The 15,849-nt window shown below is 37.4% G+C and overlaps 1 protein-coding gene across 3 annotated transcripts in view; it reads right to left on the bottom strand.

The window, feature by feature from the left end:
* LOC108718971 (trafficking kinesin-binding protein 1) overlaps positions 1-15,849 on the bottom strand; it is a 95,557-nt gene that overhangs the window by 68,417 nt on the left and 11,291 nt on the right. Inside the window, exons 1-2 of one of the 3 annotated variants that reach the window (XM_041566080.1) lie at positions 8,988-9,090; positions 3,769-3,963 (exon numbers count right to left, since the gene is read on the bottom strand). In XM_041566080.1, coding sequence (XP_041422014.1) covers positions 3,769-3,963; positions 8,988-8,991 — 199 coding nt within the window. In that variant the 5' untranslated portion in view covers positions 8,992-9,090. Of the gene's footprint in view, positions 1-3,768; positions 3,964-8,987; positions 9,091-15,849 lie in introns of those variants that run through there. The other 2 variants (XM_041566082.1, XM_041566077.1) reach the window with 2 other exon arrangements.

The following is a 15,849-nucleotide window of genomic DNA, read 5'->3' as shown; positions in this document are numbered from 1 at the left end:
GCCTGAAGAAGAGGCAATCTGTCGCCGGGCGACTAATCTTCCCGGATCTCCACGTGTCTCTCTGCCCTAAAAATCAAGACAGAATTCATTTAACATTTTTAGCAGAAACACATATTTATAAAGTGCTAACATATTCAGCAGCACTGTAAAATAGGAGAAAGTCTGCAGCCAACTAGGCACCAGCAACCACTTTTCCTATCTGCTAAAGACACCACAAAAAAAACATTAGGATGTATAAAAGAAAGTAAGAAAAAAAACTCAAATTGATTGAGTTACTGTATAGGAAAAAAAACTCAAACACTTCGAACTGATTGAGTTTGAGCAAAACCACCACTGATTGATTGAGCAAACCACCGTAAAAACCCCCGAAAATCATGAAGGCAAAAAACATCTTCAAATGGTTAAAGGGACCTCTGCCATTGACATCTACATGCCCTCGACAGGTTTTAGCTAGAGAATTTTCAGATTCGGGCGTTTAACAGCTCCAGGACATAATAAATCTTAAAAAAGGTATATTTAATCCCGAAAAATGTAAGTCTTTAGTGAAACCCAACTTTTAATAAATAACCCCCTAAGATTGCTGCATAAGCACTGGAAAAATTCAAAGGGAGGCAATTAAGCATAATCGCCACGAGTAATAGGCTTTACTGGCGGCAATCTTAATGTTACACTATGGAAAGACTTTTACAGGATATTTAGAGTCCTATTTCAGCAAACTATTTTAATTGATTACATTTTTCTTGCTTATAATAAAGCAGTAAGGTTTTGTGAAAGACCCCTTACCTGGAGAACTCTAGGTCCCAAGCATTTCAGATAACATATCCCCATATAAAATAATTTATGCTGTGTTAATGTTCCTTTAAAGGAGAAGGAAAGCTACTGAAGCAGTTTATTGCCAATAGATTAGCCACAATAGTGTAAGCTATAACACTATGTTTATTCTGCAGAATGCTTAACTATACCTGAGTAAACAGCCCTAGAAACTATGTTTGTTTAGGATAGCAGCTGCCATATTAGCTTAGTGTGACATCACTTCCTGCCTGAGTCTCTCCCTGCTCACTCATAGCTCTGGGCTCAGATTACAGCAGGGAGGGGAGGAGGGAGGGGAAGAAGAGCAAACTGTGCATGTTCAAGCTCTAGCCCTGGAGGTTTATGCTGAACACAGGAAGTCTGATACAGAAGCCCATGTATACACAATAGAAGGAAAGAAATGCAGTACTAAACTGCCTTTCAGAGCAGCAAAGATATTTCTGACCAGCTAGCAAGCGTAGTGCACAATCCATTTTGTGACAAGGTACAACAGCTTTTTCCATATTTCAAAATGAAGTGAGGTTTGACTCATTACTGACATTTTGTGGCATATAAATAATATAGGATCATACAGAGTGAAAATGGGAACATGTTGCGTATATATGCCATATTTCTTGGGATGATTTATTGCCTCTTTAAAAGGCACAAATCTGAGCAACATCTATGATAAAAAGAGGCACTGTATTATAGACACCTTAAGACATGTACAAGGACATTTTCGGATTGTCGCGTGCAAAATCTGAATTTTTCGGTTGTGGTGCCCGAAAAGTTCAAATTTATTGTGATATCGGCGTAAAAGCCTGAAATGTTCGTATTATCGTACAAAACTCAGCACAGACAATAATATCTTCAAATTGCAAATAGACCTTTACCATTGACTTCTACAGGACCTCGACAGTTTGAACACGGAGTATTTTCAGATTCTGACTTTTTGCAGCCCCGAGGGTATAATAAATTTCGAAAAATTCGATCTTTCCTCCCAGTAAAAAAAAAAAAACCTCGACTTTTTCAAGTTTTAGTATTCGGACATTAATAAATAACCCCCCAAGAGTGAAGGCATTTATTTTATTTTTCCCTCAAATACCATGAACAGTACTACACGGTGTAGCACTGCCTCTTCCACGGACATGTCAGACAGGTCACAAACACACTAATCTAAATACGGTTCTGTACACACAAGACACGGAATTTAAAGACTACGGCATTTAAACTATTGAAAAGATTATATTTTCAGTAAATGCACTGCTAGGCTTCCAGGAAAAACTGGTTGAGTTTGCCATGATGATGTCAAGTGTTTGTACACACCTTCACACAAAATCCTTTACTGGTACCCCCACCCCCTTAAAGAAAGATTACAGAAAAGAGATTTTTCTTATACAGGGGACTTAAAGTACTGTATAAAGTTAGTCACTGTGCCACTGCCCAGTAAATATAATCACATAGCTTAGACCACTGTCTCGCTGCAGCTGTCCTGAATAGTGCACATGCATATTAAAGTGAAAAATATGAACTTTATCTTTAAAAATTGGATTTTTACTCTACTGTGCAGGGCCAGAATTACATAGCAGCGCCCCTAGGCCCACTGGCGTTTGTCGCCCCTGTCCCCTCCCCTTTATTCATGCAAATTTTCATATTCTGGACTAGAGCAATGAGGATTGGTGCAAAGGAAATTTAAAAACTGATTTTATCTCCTGTGCATCCCCAGTGTTTTTGAACCAATGTGGGTGCGGTTGGGCAGCATGCCGCCGCCTAAACTCCTGCCTGTTTTTTTTGTATCATAAAAACACAGCACGAAAAAATGATGTGTTTTTGCTCTTGCAAACAAGCCACCATAATTTAGAGAATTTTCCATAAATATGGTATGAGCGTCGTATAAACAAGTCCCTTTCTTCACTAGTTGTACTCATGTTTGAGGCTTACTGGTAAGGAGAGATGTATTGTAAATAGGCTTTAAAAGAGAATTAAAGTACTATTACAACCCTAGGCCCCCTCCAGAAGGTAGCATTATATGACCCTCAATAGAAGGCTTTTGGAGTACCTGCGATTAAAAAGCAGCGCAGTCCAGCTGTGTAACCATTCCATCTAAAGTTCACCTTAAAGGGGACCCGTCACCCAAAAAAATTATTCAAAATCCTATTTTATCAGATTAGTCAAGGATAATGAACTTTAATTACACTATATAAATTATTTGAATCTTGTTTCCTTCAGTCTGGGATTTCAAAATTATAGCAAGCAGGCAGCAGCCATTTTGTGGACACTGTTTTTAAGACAAGCCTTGCATCATCTCAGAATCTTGTTTGTGCACCAGAATAGGGGACCCAATGTCTATCCCCATGCACTGGCCACACAGATATATGGTAAAGAGAACTGGGGGAATGTGTGGGGAGCAGTGACATCTAAGAAGTGCTGAATTGAAAGTGAAAGTAATTGTCTGCCCCGCCTCTATGCCACGGGCATAGAGGAGGGGCAGACAATATTTGATTGACAGCTGAGATGTTTAAATGAGCTTACAACAGCTAAGAATGCTTAAATAAAAAATAGAAATTGGATTTCATGTTTAATTCATGTTTAATTTAAAAAGGACTTTTATTAAACACATTTTTGTGTCTGGGTGACAGGTCCACTTTAAGGATAAAATTGCGGGTTTTTTTTACATTTGGTAGACAAATAATTTTGTTGTACATCGGACAGGCTAGAAATTTTAATAGTTATCTGTTATTGTCCATCTGCAAGGGTTTCACTGCCTACAACTTGCGGAATTAAGGGCATCAGTAACACAGTAAATGTTTATTTAATCATGGACTACCCCTTTAACAGTGAAATAGGTTTACATTTATGCTATTATTTGCCTGTAGACACTCCTTTGATACAAAATTAAAAAAAATCAAAGCAATAAGGGTATAGTCCAAGGTCAAGTAAAACTTTGAATCAGAAATAAAATTAGAATGATTTACTCACGGAAGTATTTTAGAGTTTCTTCAATTTGCTCAGTAGTCAGGTCAATGTTAGCATCTGGAGATATAAGTGGCGTTTGGAGCCAGTCGTCGTGGTCATACCCATAGATGGTATCAGCTCTTAGCTTGTAATGGGGCAGTTGCTCTTCCAGCAGACTGATAATTTCGACTTCTGGAAGGTCAGTACTATTGCACACATCTGTGGAAGCAAATAATATGTCTATTAAAATGGGAAGTCATATCATGTCTCCTACTTATTCAACAGCCAGGATTCTCAGCCAGTCCTCATTTGGCAAAACTCTATGCTTCTGAGTAATTTATAATTTTCCTGCTCTGATAATCATGGAACATCCAATGCACTGCTGCCAACCGTCATCGATTTTCTGGGAGTCACCCAGATTTATATACCAGTCTGGGGCATAGCTAGATGTCTTGGTCAAGAAGTAACAGCGTGTTGTTCTTAATTACCATAGAAAGGTCTGTACTTGCACAGGTGCATCCAAGCACCAAATGAAGGTGGAGAGCATCATGTTTATTCCACCTATGTTTGGTGCTGGGATGCGCCTGTGTGAGTACAAGCCTGGAAGAAAGAAAAGGCGGTGCATCGCTTTGAGTTCCCCTGCAGTGGAACACAAAAAAAACAGACTTCAGGGGAACGCAGGGTGAAATGCTTGTGAGACCCAAAAATTCCCATCATCACCATTGGTAAGATATTGAGGGAACAACAGTCTTTGGGGTATATTTATCGAAGAGTGGAACTAGGGTTTGCCACAGTGTGTCCTTGAGTAAAATTCCACTACTTTAACATACCTTCTATCTGTCCCATTTTTTGCGCAACAGTCCCGATTTTGACATCTCAACCCACAGTCCTAGATTATTACTGATGTGTCCCTACTTTCTCTTTGATCTCCTGCACTGGACAGCCAGAAAAAGATACAAAGTTTCTAAAACCCTATTGGCTTTTGGCAGCGAGCCCAGAATATGTGGCAGGTGCACTTAGATACTTTTGTAACAAGTTAAGATAAGCAAAGAAACAATTGTTACAATTTAAGATAAGAAGGTCTCTTGGGGAAACAGACTTGCAACTTAAAGGGCAATTCACCTTCATTAGCAAAACTGTAATAACACAGAAAAACCACAGAAATGTGTTCAAACTTTCATAAACTGACAAATTTTGTAAAATGAATATGGTAATTAGGGGGTGGCCACAAAAATGGGCATGGTCAAAAAAATGTGTTGCGCTATGTCCAAAATGTCGGGAGATATGCTCTAATAATATCTTTGGAATTTTCAGTGGAATATTTATCAATAGAATAAAGTAAAAATTGCCCCTTAGAAAAATATGACTTCAAAAATCCCATAGAAATGAATACAGAGTGGAAAAAAAATCAGTTTGGTGGACTGTGGCTTTTCACTCTTTGATAAATAAGCCATGTAAAGGGCAGACATGATGCTTTCAATAGCAGTTATAAATAAGTTAAGCACTCTATAGCAAAAGCTTTGCCTCAAACAATGTAATATAATATATTATTAATAGTAATAGAATAATAATAATATAATTTATGTTATTTCTGTCTTTCCCTGTGACCTATAGCTGTCAAAGCAAGCAGGATCCCAGATCTATGGCTGAGAGTTTAGCACTAGAATAAGAGGCCTTTAGAGCCAGCCTTATACTGAAGAGGAAAATTCTAACTTTAGTGACTTTCCCTGTTCACTTTGTCTGTGCTTGTGTCTGCCAGTGTGGGGAATTAAAAGCTCTTAAATGGCTTACTGCTAACTGCAATTCTTTTCAGTGTACATGACCATTGATTTGTAGAGACAGATTACACTCTGCTTTCTGTTCTAAGCAGAATATATAGAATTTGGTCCAAAATTCTTCATGCTGCAGTTCAGCTGCAGATTTGTTATATAAATAGATTTGTTCTTAAAAATAAAAGTGACTATGTGTTTTTAAACAGCAAGGCTACAGAAAGAGCAGTTTGCATAACTTAAATACCAGAGTCCGCCTTACTGTATTTACAGACCCTGGCAGTACAGAGAACCCAAGAGGGAAACATTTCCATGTAAAATGTCAGATCATGTGACAAAGGCAGCAGCCATCTACTGCATCAGAGTTGTCCTTCAGTGGCACAGAGGGCAGGCTAATACCTTGTCCTGCCCTTTTTACTATAAAACAACATCAAGCTCAATATTAACTAGGGATGCACTGAATCCATTTTTTTGGATTTGGTGAACCCTGAATACTTCGTGAAAGATTCGGCCGAATACCGAACCGAATCCGAACCCTAATTTGCATATGCAAATCAGTGAGGGGGAGGGAAAAATCATGAGCGGCAAAAAAATTTTAAGGATTCGGAATTCAGTTCGGCCAGGCACAAGGATTCGGTCGAATCCTGCTAAAAATGGCCGAAATCCTGGATTCTGTGCAGCTACTTACAGTGAAAATGTTGGTTTATTTTACAAAAAAAAAAAAATCCTATCTCAACAGTGAATACTGATTTTTTGTTTTAGCCCTGGCGTTACAATAGTGCTACACCTTCCACTGTACACTAAAATGAACATGGCAGTTAATATACTATCAATATGTGACTGGTTTAGGACTGTAATAACATCATTAAGGCAGCTTTCCCTTGCTTTATTCAGTAAGAAGGTCATTAACTCACAGTCTATAATTAGTGCCTTATCACTGCTTACCTATATTATACCCATTATATATATATATATATATATATATATATATATATATATATATATATATATATATATATATATATATATATATATATATATATATATATATATATATATATATCAGTCAGAGGTTTACAGTTGTCCACATGATAATAAGAATACAAACAACAATGCTTTTATAAATGACGTTAACAATAGCAGAGACAGAGAAACAATCCCAGATCATGGGAAGTGTGTAATTAAAGGAACACACTGGATTAAACAGGTTCATGCAAAGACTTATAGGGAAGTGCTTGCAGCATACAAAGATGACATAATTGCTAAATACATACACACATCTCATTTTCTTGGTAACCCTGAGGTCTAACATAGAGGTTAGTAATGATTCATTCTGTGATCTCATCCATCCCAGCTACTACCAACAAGCAAAGATTTAGGAGCTAAACGTTTTTTTTTTTTTTTTTACAGTAAAACTTGCAGAGACACTGGGAAGCAAATTTAGCAAACTAGGGATTCCCTGATTTCAGGATTCGTTATTCATCCAGTATTCTGCCTTTTTCAGTAGGATTTAGCTAAATCCTCGTGCCTGGGTGAACCGAATCAGAAGCTTTAAAACATACCTCCCAACTGTTGGAAAATAGTAAGAGGGACAAAAAGATTTGCTGCATCCGTGTGCCGAAAATATTTTGACCACACCCATTTTATAGCAACACCCCATAAATACTACATTCATTTTAGATTTGGCAAGTTATGGAAAGTTTGAACACATTTCTGGATGTTTTAGGATCAGGTTTTATGTGTTATTACAGTTTTGCTAATGAAGGTGAATTGCCCTATAAAGGGGATTTAAAGGCAAAAAAATATAATCCCATTTTTACTTTCTTTCATGGCAGATAATTATTTTGGCTGTTTTGATAATTTATGATGACCCCTAAGCTTAACCTCGCAACTGAAGCCCAGACCACACGGAGCATGTGCGTGGTCTTGGTCTTGCAAAGATGTTTAACAAAATTACAAGATGATGACTCCCTGTGGCCAATTTAGAAAACATAAATCATTTGTATAATTTGGCTTCTGGTGCAGTGAGTTTATGTTTATGTTTAGTATACAAAATAAAGCATTTCTAGCATTATTCTATTTTAGACTTTAGTTCCCCAAGAGACCCGCTGTTCTTAAATAATTACAATTGTTTCTTATCTTAAATTGTTACAAATGTAACAATGCAGTTGCCACTTATTATGGGCTCTCTGCCAAAAGCCTCAAACTTTGTATCTTTTTCTGGCAGTTTAGTGCAGGAGATGAAAGAGAAAGTCAGGACATTTCAGAAACAATCCGCGACTTCAGGCTGCAGGGTTCAGACGCATACCTAAAGCTAACCCACCCAAGTCTTAAATTGTGCATCTCCATGAAAGCACCCCATAGTCTTTCGCTTAGGTTGATCCCAACTACAGACCCATTTTACCTGTATTGGGGCTCATCAGCAATGAGTTATTTCTGATCAGCATGTGTGAAGCCAGGGGAATTGGTTCCACTAAACATTGCTTATGGAGTGAGAAAGGCCTCTCCTCATTTGTAATCTAAACAAACCATATTTTGCTCCTAAAATTTCCATTTTCATGGAATACTTCCCTGGCTTCTGTGTAAAACACTTCCCTGTCTCTGCATATGCTCATTAGAAATCCCTGCTACACTGATAAGTAGTAATAAGGGCACAGCTATTATGTACTTGGGTTCTGATCAGCAGCCCTGGCTGTCCCTTACAATCCAGTTTAAGAGCATAACTGTAGGGCATTTAATAAAAATGGAAATTTTAGGAGTAAAAACTTGGTCTCCTTCCAAGTTTTTCTGCTATTTTTAACAGAAAAAACAAGAGAATGTCTCTCCATTTCAAAACTTCAGGCACTATACAATATAAAAACCTGTTAAACTGGATCAGCAGTGGAGTACAATTTAAGTAAAGTTACTCAGACGAAGACCTGGAAATGCCAGTCATTTCCACGAGATACTTCAAAAAGTAGTAGGGCCTGTCATTTCACTGAAACCTGGCACACGTAAAGAATTTCAGAATGCCGAGAGTTCTAAATTAAACGCAAGCTGTCGGCATAGTCTCACAGATATAAATTACAGGGAAAGTGCAGAACACATTACGTATGGGCAGCCTGCAAAGCCCTTTAGATGTTGGGGGTACTGGGAGTTGTAGTTTTACAACACGCATGGGCCTCGCGTTGCCTGTTTTATAAGATTACAATTCTATTAAATAACACATCAAAAAAAACAAACAATCTAAATGAGTTTGCATATAATTATATATGGTAATATCTTAAAACAAAACCCTTAAATATAGCCATTAAACGGCACGATCAGTGGAATTGGAATTGTTCTATTAGGAACAGATGCCTCAAAAGCAGAGCCAATGCCTTTTAATCCCCACTACAAATAATAATTAGAATTTCTGCAAATGTTCTAATTGTGCCCAATTTAATAAATGCCAGAAACATTTCTAGTTTTTGCTTCTTTTAGTACTTTACTTACTCATTTTGTGTGGGTTTTTTCCGTGGCCTTTGTTCAGTTAAGTGGTTACATTTTCCCATTGGCTGTAATATCCAGACCCCCGTCCAGGACAGACACTTGCAAACACTGCTGTGAGTGCCGAGTCTGGCTGTCACATGTGTCTATGAATTTACTGACTAAACATAGCATGATCAAAGCAAGATCACTGACAGGGCCTTGCTGATCCACCATTTCACTTCAACTAAAAATGGCTGCCCTTTCACAAGCTGCCAGCTTCATAAAACTGCCAGCAGGCCTGTAAGCATGTGCATAAAGTAAAGAGAGGAGAGAGCCCACAGTGACATTTAAGAAAGCAGAAATCTTTATCATCACAGCTCTATAAGTAACAATATTTTTTTTTACATTTGATTCATGTAATCAATGATTCAAGCATAATTACATTATAGTTCCAAAGCTCTCCTTACAAGCAAATCTCCTTGCATGGTTTAAGTAAGAAATCTATTTTTTAAGAGAGAAAAAAAAAAAAAGAAAGTACCAAAAACAGCCATGTGAAAGCATACCTGCCTAGAGGCATGCTAATATTATTATTATTATTAATAATAATAATAGTAATAAACATATTCTGCAGCACTTTACAGGGACTATAACTAATTCACAACAGTCCCTGCCCCAATGTATATTAAAATATAAGTAAATATCCCACACAGGCACAGGAAAACACACAACTCCTTGCACAAAGTGGGCCATCAGAAAATTCAAGGTGGCAATGCTAACAACTACATCACCTTACTGCTCACAAGGCTTAAATTCAAGGAAAATTGTGTAATTCAAAAAGCATAATTCCGTTTTTTTTTTCAAAACAATTTTGAGTTGCGGATTTCGGTGGACATTACAAGGGTCACACCCCTGTGAAGGCACCACCTCATGACACTATCACCCCAGCCCTCTGCCCAGATATTGGGTTTGGGAAAGGTGGCAACCCTATTAATAAAACCAACTGCACTCAAACAAATACGTCTTTTGGGATTATGGTGTTATGTTTCTTTCTTTTTTACTAGTTGTAATTAGGATTTCTGAATGCAAGCACAACTGTGCATTTGATGGATGCAAAACAGACAATGATTAATGGCATTCACAAAAATACTTGCACCTTTACATGTAGCTTTGAATCTTGAGGTGAGCGCTAATGCTCATTCTGCAAGGGGTAACAAATTACACACTTGGACACATTAGGAACCCTGGAATAAACACCTACTTTGAGATGCTGGTAATTCCAGTGTTCTCTTGTTGAGTTGTACGAATACACACAACTGACAAGGAACTAAAGGTGAATGATTTTACTGATGCTGTACAAGGGAAATGATGGTATGCACACACATATCATGTTATATATGTTTTTCCGTCCGGGTACTGCAGGCAAGGCTGGATGACAAAGTAAAATGGAAGTAAAGTTTGAAAAATCATGTAGCTTACAGATACTGGTGATAGAGAGGAATATTTGATAATACAGGTATGGGACCTGTTATCCAGAATGCTTGGGACCTGGGGGTTTCTGGATAATAGATCTTTCCGTAATTTGGATCTTCATACCACAAGTCTTCATTTCAACATTAAATAAACCCAATAGGTTGTTTTTGCTTCCAATAAGGACTCATTATATCTTAGTTGGGATTAAGTACAAGGTACTGTTTATTATTACAGAGAAAAAGGAAATAATTTGCAAAAAATTTGGATTCATTAGATAAAATGGAGTCTATGAGAGATGGCCATTCCGTAATTCGGTGCTTTCTGGATAACGGGTTTCTGGATAATGGGATCCCATACCTGTATTTGAAAGCGTGGCTCAAATAAATAAATGTCCAGAAGATTTCTCATCTGGCATGCTAGCAGGTCTGGACTGGGATTCAAAATAGGCCCTGGTATTCCAAGTACACATAGGCCCCAAGAGCCCCCCACTAGCCCACTAAATACTAACTTTCTATGACACTTACAATAGCCCCTGTAGCATTTGCCACAACCCACAGATTTGCAGTCTGGGCCTGAATGCTAGCAAGGCACAACAAGTATACAGTCTGGTGAAGATGCAGGATACATTATGTTGTAAGTTAAAGGGGTAGTTAGAGTAACTGTTTCTAATAGACAAGCAAAAGAAATTCCAACATTTTAATCACATCAAAGTAATCATCCTCAGGAAGATTTTCCTCTTCCCTAAGAAGATCACTATGATGGGATCAAACATTGGAATTTTTTTGCTTGTCTATTAAAATCAGTTACTCTAACACTTTAACTTTATTTATTTTACAGTACTAAAATAAACAATTATCTTGCTACTAAACACTATAAACTAATATAAAATACTAATAAATAGGAATACTTTCTTATAATATAAAGGCAACATGTAATGTAAACAACCTACCATTCTGCTTAATCAACTTCTTTTTTTTTTTTTTTTTTTTTACAGCTAATACTTTCATAAGCTGTCTGTGGCATGGGCACTCCTTTATTTACCTGCAATCCCCTATCTGCCCTGAACATAATTTATTTACTCAATAAGGTAACCAGAGGAAGGACGTGCCTTTCCAAACGTAACAGTGAATTAATCATTTATAGGATAAAAGTTTCCAAAGAAAGGATAAAGTATTTCTTGACCTGCTTGATGATACTTATCTACTTAGCCGGCAATGGAATATGAAACGTTGCTTGATGACACTGTGTATTTAAACATCAGTGGCAACAGAATATACAGGTATGGGACCTGTTGTCCAGAATGCTAGGGACCTGGGGGTATTCTGGATAACAGATCTTTCTGTGATTTGGATCTTCATACCTTATTTTACGAGAAAATCATGTAAACATTAAATAGTCTAAATAGGCTGGTTTTGCTTTCAATAAGGAATAAATATATCTTGGTTAGGATCAAGTACAAGTTACTGTTTTATTATTACAGAGAAAATGGAAATATATTTTTTTAAATTGGATTAATTGGATAAAATGGGGTTATGGCAGATGGCCTTTCTGTAATTCTGAGCTTTTTGTATAACGAGTTTCCGGATAACAGATCCCATACCTCTATAACTTAAAATAAATGTTACAGCAGGAGAATAGTACGGTATATCTAGATTATCAAGCATTTCTATGAAGAGCAATGGGTAAGGCTACATGCAACTAAATCCAGTGTCAAGTAATAATACAATATCAAAGTCTCTCAAGTGTGGCAATGCCCTACATGAATCAAGGTACATACCATGACCAATTTTGGATTTCCTCCAGTTACTCACGTGTAAAGCCAGACAGAAAATTACAGTAGACAGAAACCTCAATTGTCACACAATGCTTGGGGTTCAGACTTGCTCTTATAATCAGATAGCCTATAATCACCTAGCTTGCCTAACTGATCAAGCAATTGATTATCGTGTATCTAAAGCTGGCCATAGACGCACAGATCTTATTGTACGAATCGAGGATTCATACAATTTTCGGATCGTGTGTGGAGAGTGCCGACATCTTTCGTCCGGCGGAGATTGGTCGTTTGGTCGATCGGACAGGTTTGATTTTGACCTGACCGATCCCGCCGTAGCCCATTGCACATCGTAATCTGATCGTTTGGACATACGGCCGAACGTTCAGATTACCGCCGATATAGCCATGCTCATTAATGGCATATCGGGGAAAGATCCGCTCGTTTGCCGATGTCTCACCCCACAAACAACTCACAGGGGGTTAAATGAATAGACTGTTCCTTAAGTTAAATTAAAAAAATATACAGCATTATGGGTCAAATTTACAATCATTCTTGCAGGAGATGAGGCAACCAGTAATGGTGGGGGTCATGATCATGTAGAAGCAAACGCTCACATTTCTAAGTGACATATAAACAAAAAAGTATTAAAAATATATATGGGGTGATGAAATAAAAGGCACCAAGTTTGCACAGGAGCAGTAACCCATAGCTACCAATCAGCAGGTAGCATTTACCAGTCACCTATTTAAAAGCAACTTATTGGTTGCTATTGGTTACTGCTACTGAGCAAACTTAGTGCCTTTTATTACATATGGGGTTTAATCTTTCTGAACAATGATGTATTGTTATCACATCCACTCACTCAAAAAAGCCATCACATGCTTATTCAAATTTTATGATATGAAAGAAATAACAAAAGGAAAACCCAATTTAAACCAAATTCCTTGTTTTTTTTTTTTTTGCTAAATTGATTCTGTACATACCAATACTCCTTTGTCCACCAAAGTACTATTCAGTTTTTCCATGTAGATAGTAGATTATGTTGGACAGCTCTGGTCTAGCCCAATCCCATGACTAACCCCATTTATTGCACTGCTCACCATAGGAAAAAATTAGACACACATTCCATCAAGATGAATCTGATTTATGGAACACACATAATCAGGATAACAAAACATAATGCTAAAGAAGTTAAATGGTGAAGTAACAATTGATCTTTAGTACTCTGTAAGTGGAAGAGGTAATCTAGTCACAATTAAAGTACAATTTCAGATTGCTTGCGCGTTTCATCTTTAAGGAAACCCTGCGTGAGTTTAATAATCATGCAGGATCTTGTGCCAAAAAAACCTTGGCAAAAACAGGCTTTTGAAACAAAGAGAAACATTGGCAGGCTATAGTTTCACCAAATTTGCTCTAAATACTGTTCCACGTTGCAAACAAATAGGCATAATACAATGATATTCATAGGGCATGGTCTTTTACAGCAAGTCGTTTATTCTAGCTCTTTTGTGAGCAATGTATGCTTTCTTGGATGCCATTCTGCACCCCAGAAACAACCTCCAGTGACAGAACAATACCTATTTGTCCTTTTAAAAGAACAACAAAAAAAGATGACTTCCCCTGGTTCCCCATAAGAGAAAATAAATAAAAACTATTTTTATTCCCAATTAGTGACACAGCAATTAGCTCTGCTTTCAGGAAGGGAGTGTGCTTATGGGAATAAACCCAAGCTGCACAGAAGTGTATTCGCTTTGCAAGGCAAGATCTATTCTTGGATGTTTGCCATGAATTCAATTAGCAAGAGCCCTGACTCACATGCATCTGCTTACAAAGAAGAGGTGAAGAAGCATGGTAAAAGAAGAGCCAAACCTGCTACTGTCATGTGAGATCTACTTTCACAGCAGGCGAGTGCACAACACGTACAAAGACAAAATGACAAAGGAACAGCAAAGGGAGTCGGCATGACAAAGAAGTCAGCCTTCCTACAACACATGCCCAACAACAGCCAATGGAACATTTAGAGCATTCACAAATGTTTATTTAAGTTATTTAAGCTTTAGATCAGGATAGAGTACAGGGGCAGTGGAAAAGGTTTCTTTAAAGGGGACCCGTCACTCAAAAAAAGTATTCAAAATCCTATTTTTATCACATTAGTCAAGCAAAATGAACTTTAATTACACTATATAAATTATTTGAATCTTGTTTCCTTCAGTCTAGGAAATCATAATTATAGCAAGCAGGCAGGAGCCATTTTGTGGACACTGTTTTTAAGGCAAGCCTTGTATCATCTCAGAATCATGTTTATGCCCCAGAATGGGGGACCCGATGTCCATTCCCATGCCCTGGCTACACAATTAAATGTTGAAGAGAACGGGGGACTGTTGGGAGAGCAGTGACATCTAGGAAGTGCTGAATGGAAAGAGAAAGTTATTTTCTGCCCTGCCTCTATTAGAGGAGGGCAGCCAATATTTGATTGACAGCTGAGATTTTTAAATTAGCCTACAACAGCAGTGGAAAAGGTTTCTTTAAAGGGGACCCGTCACTCAAAAAAAGTATTCAAAATCCTATTTTTATGACATTAGTCATGCAAAATGAACTTTAATTCCACTATATAAATTATTTGAATCTTGTTTCCTTCAGTCTAGGAAATCATAATTATAGCAAGCAGGCAGGAGCCATTTTGTGGACACTGTTTTTAAGGCAAGCCTTGTATCATCTCAGAATCATGTTTATGCCCCAGAATGGGGGACCCGATGTCCATCCCCATGCCCTGGCTACACAATTAAATGTTGAAGAGAACGGGGGACTGTTGGGAGAGCAGTGACATCTAGGTAGTGCAGAATGGAAAGAGAAATTAATTTTCTGCCCTGCCTCTATTAGAGGAGGGCAGCCAATATTTCATTGACAGCTGAGATTTTTAAATTAGCCTACAACAGCTATGAATGCTTTAATAAAAAATAGAAATTGGATTTCACGTTTAAGTTGAAAAGGACTTATTATACAGCTTTTTGTGTCTGGGTGACAGGTCCACTTTAAGATGGTCAAAGAAAGATCTGCTACAGGGTAAGCTAACACTCTTATTTGCTCATAATTGGTGGGATGTTTGACACATTTTCAGGGTCCATTTTGAAGCAAGATGTATAAACAATAAATTGCAGGAAGAAAACTTCAGAAGTCTTTCAGATTAAAAAAAAAAACTATCACCATGCTTATTACAAATACAGAAGTTGATTGGCGCTGTGAACTATGAGGCCTAAATGCTCCCTAAACACTATTAGGTCCCAAAAGCCTACTGGCACAACCAAATACTAATGACAAATATGTGTATTAAAATCTGGTTTCAATTCATCCCACTCTTTGTTATTCTGATTAGACTTTAAACTCCTTGCAGGTCTACATTGGTAAAAATTATAATGTCCTTTACTTAAACAACAAGTTCAGAAATCAGAGGCAGAGGTTCAAAATTTAATTTTAGTCCGTATAAACAATGCAGGCACAATTATTAATTTTATTAACAAAAAAAAACCTTCACCCAGGATATAAGAAGTGAAGATCATTATTCTTTTACAACTGTAATTATTTCCATGAGAATACATAGCATCAGGGATGGGACTAATCGGTCAAAAAATCACAATCATAAAG

Source organism: Xenopus laevis, chromosome 6L (genome assembly GCF_017654675.1).
Source record: "Xenopus laevis strain J_2021 chromosome 6L, Xenopus_laevis_v10.1, whole genome shotgun sequence".
Taxonomy (NCBI): domain Eukaryota; kingdom Metazoa; phylum Chordata; class Amphibia; order Anura; family Pipidae; genus Xenopus; species Xenopus laevis.
This window is presented reverse-complemented; position numbering and strand designations above follow the sequence as displayed.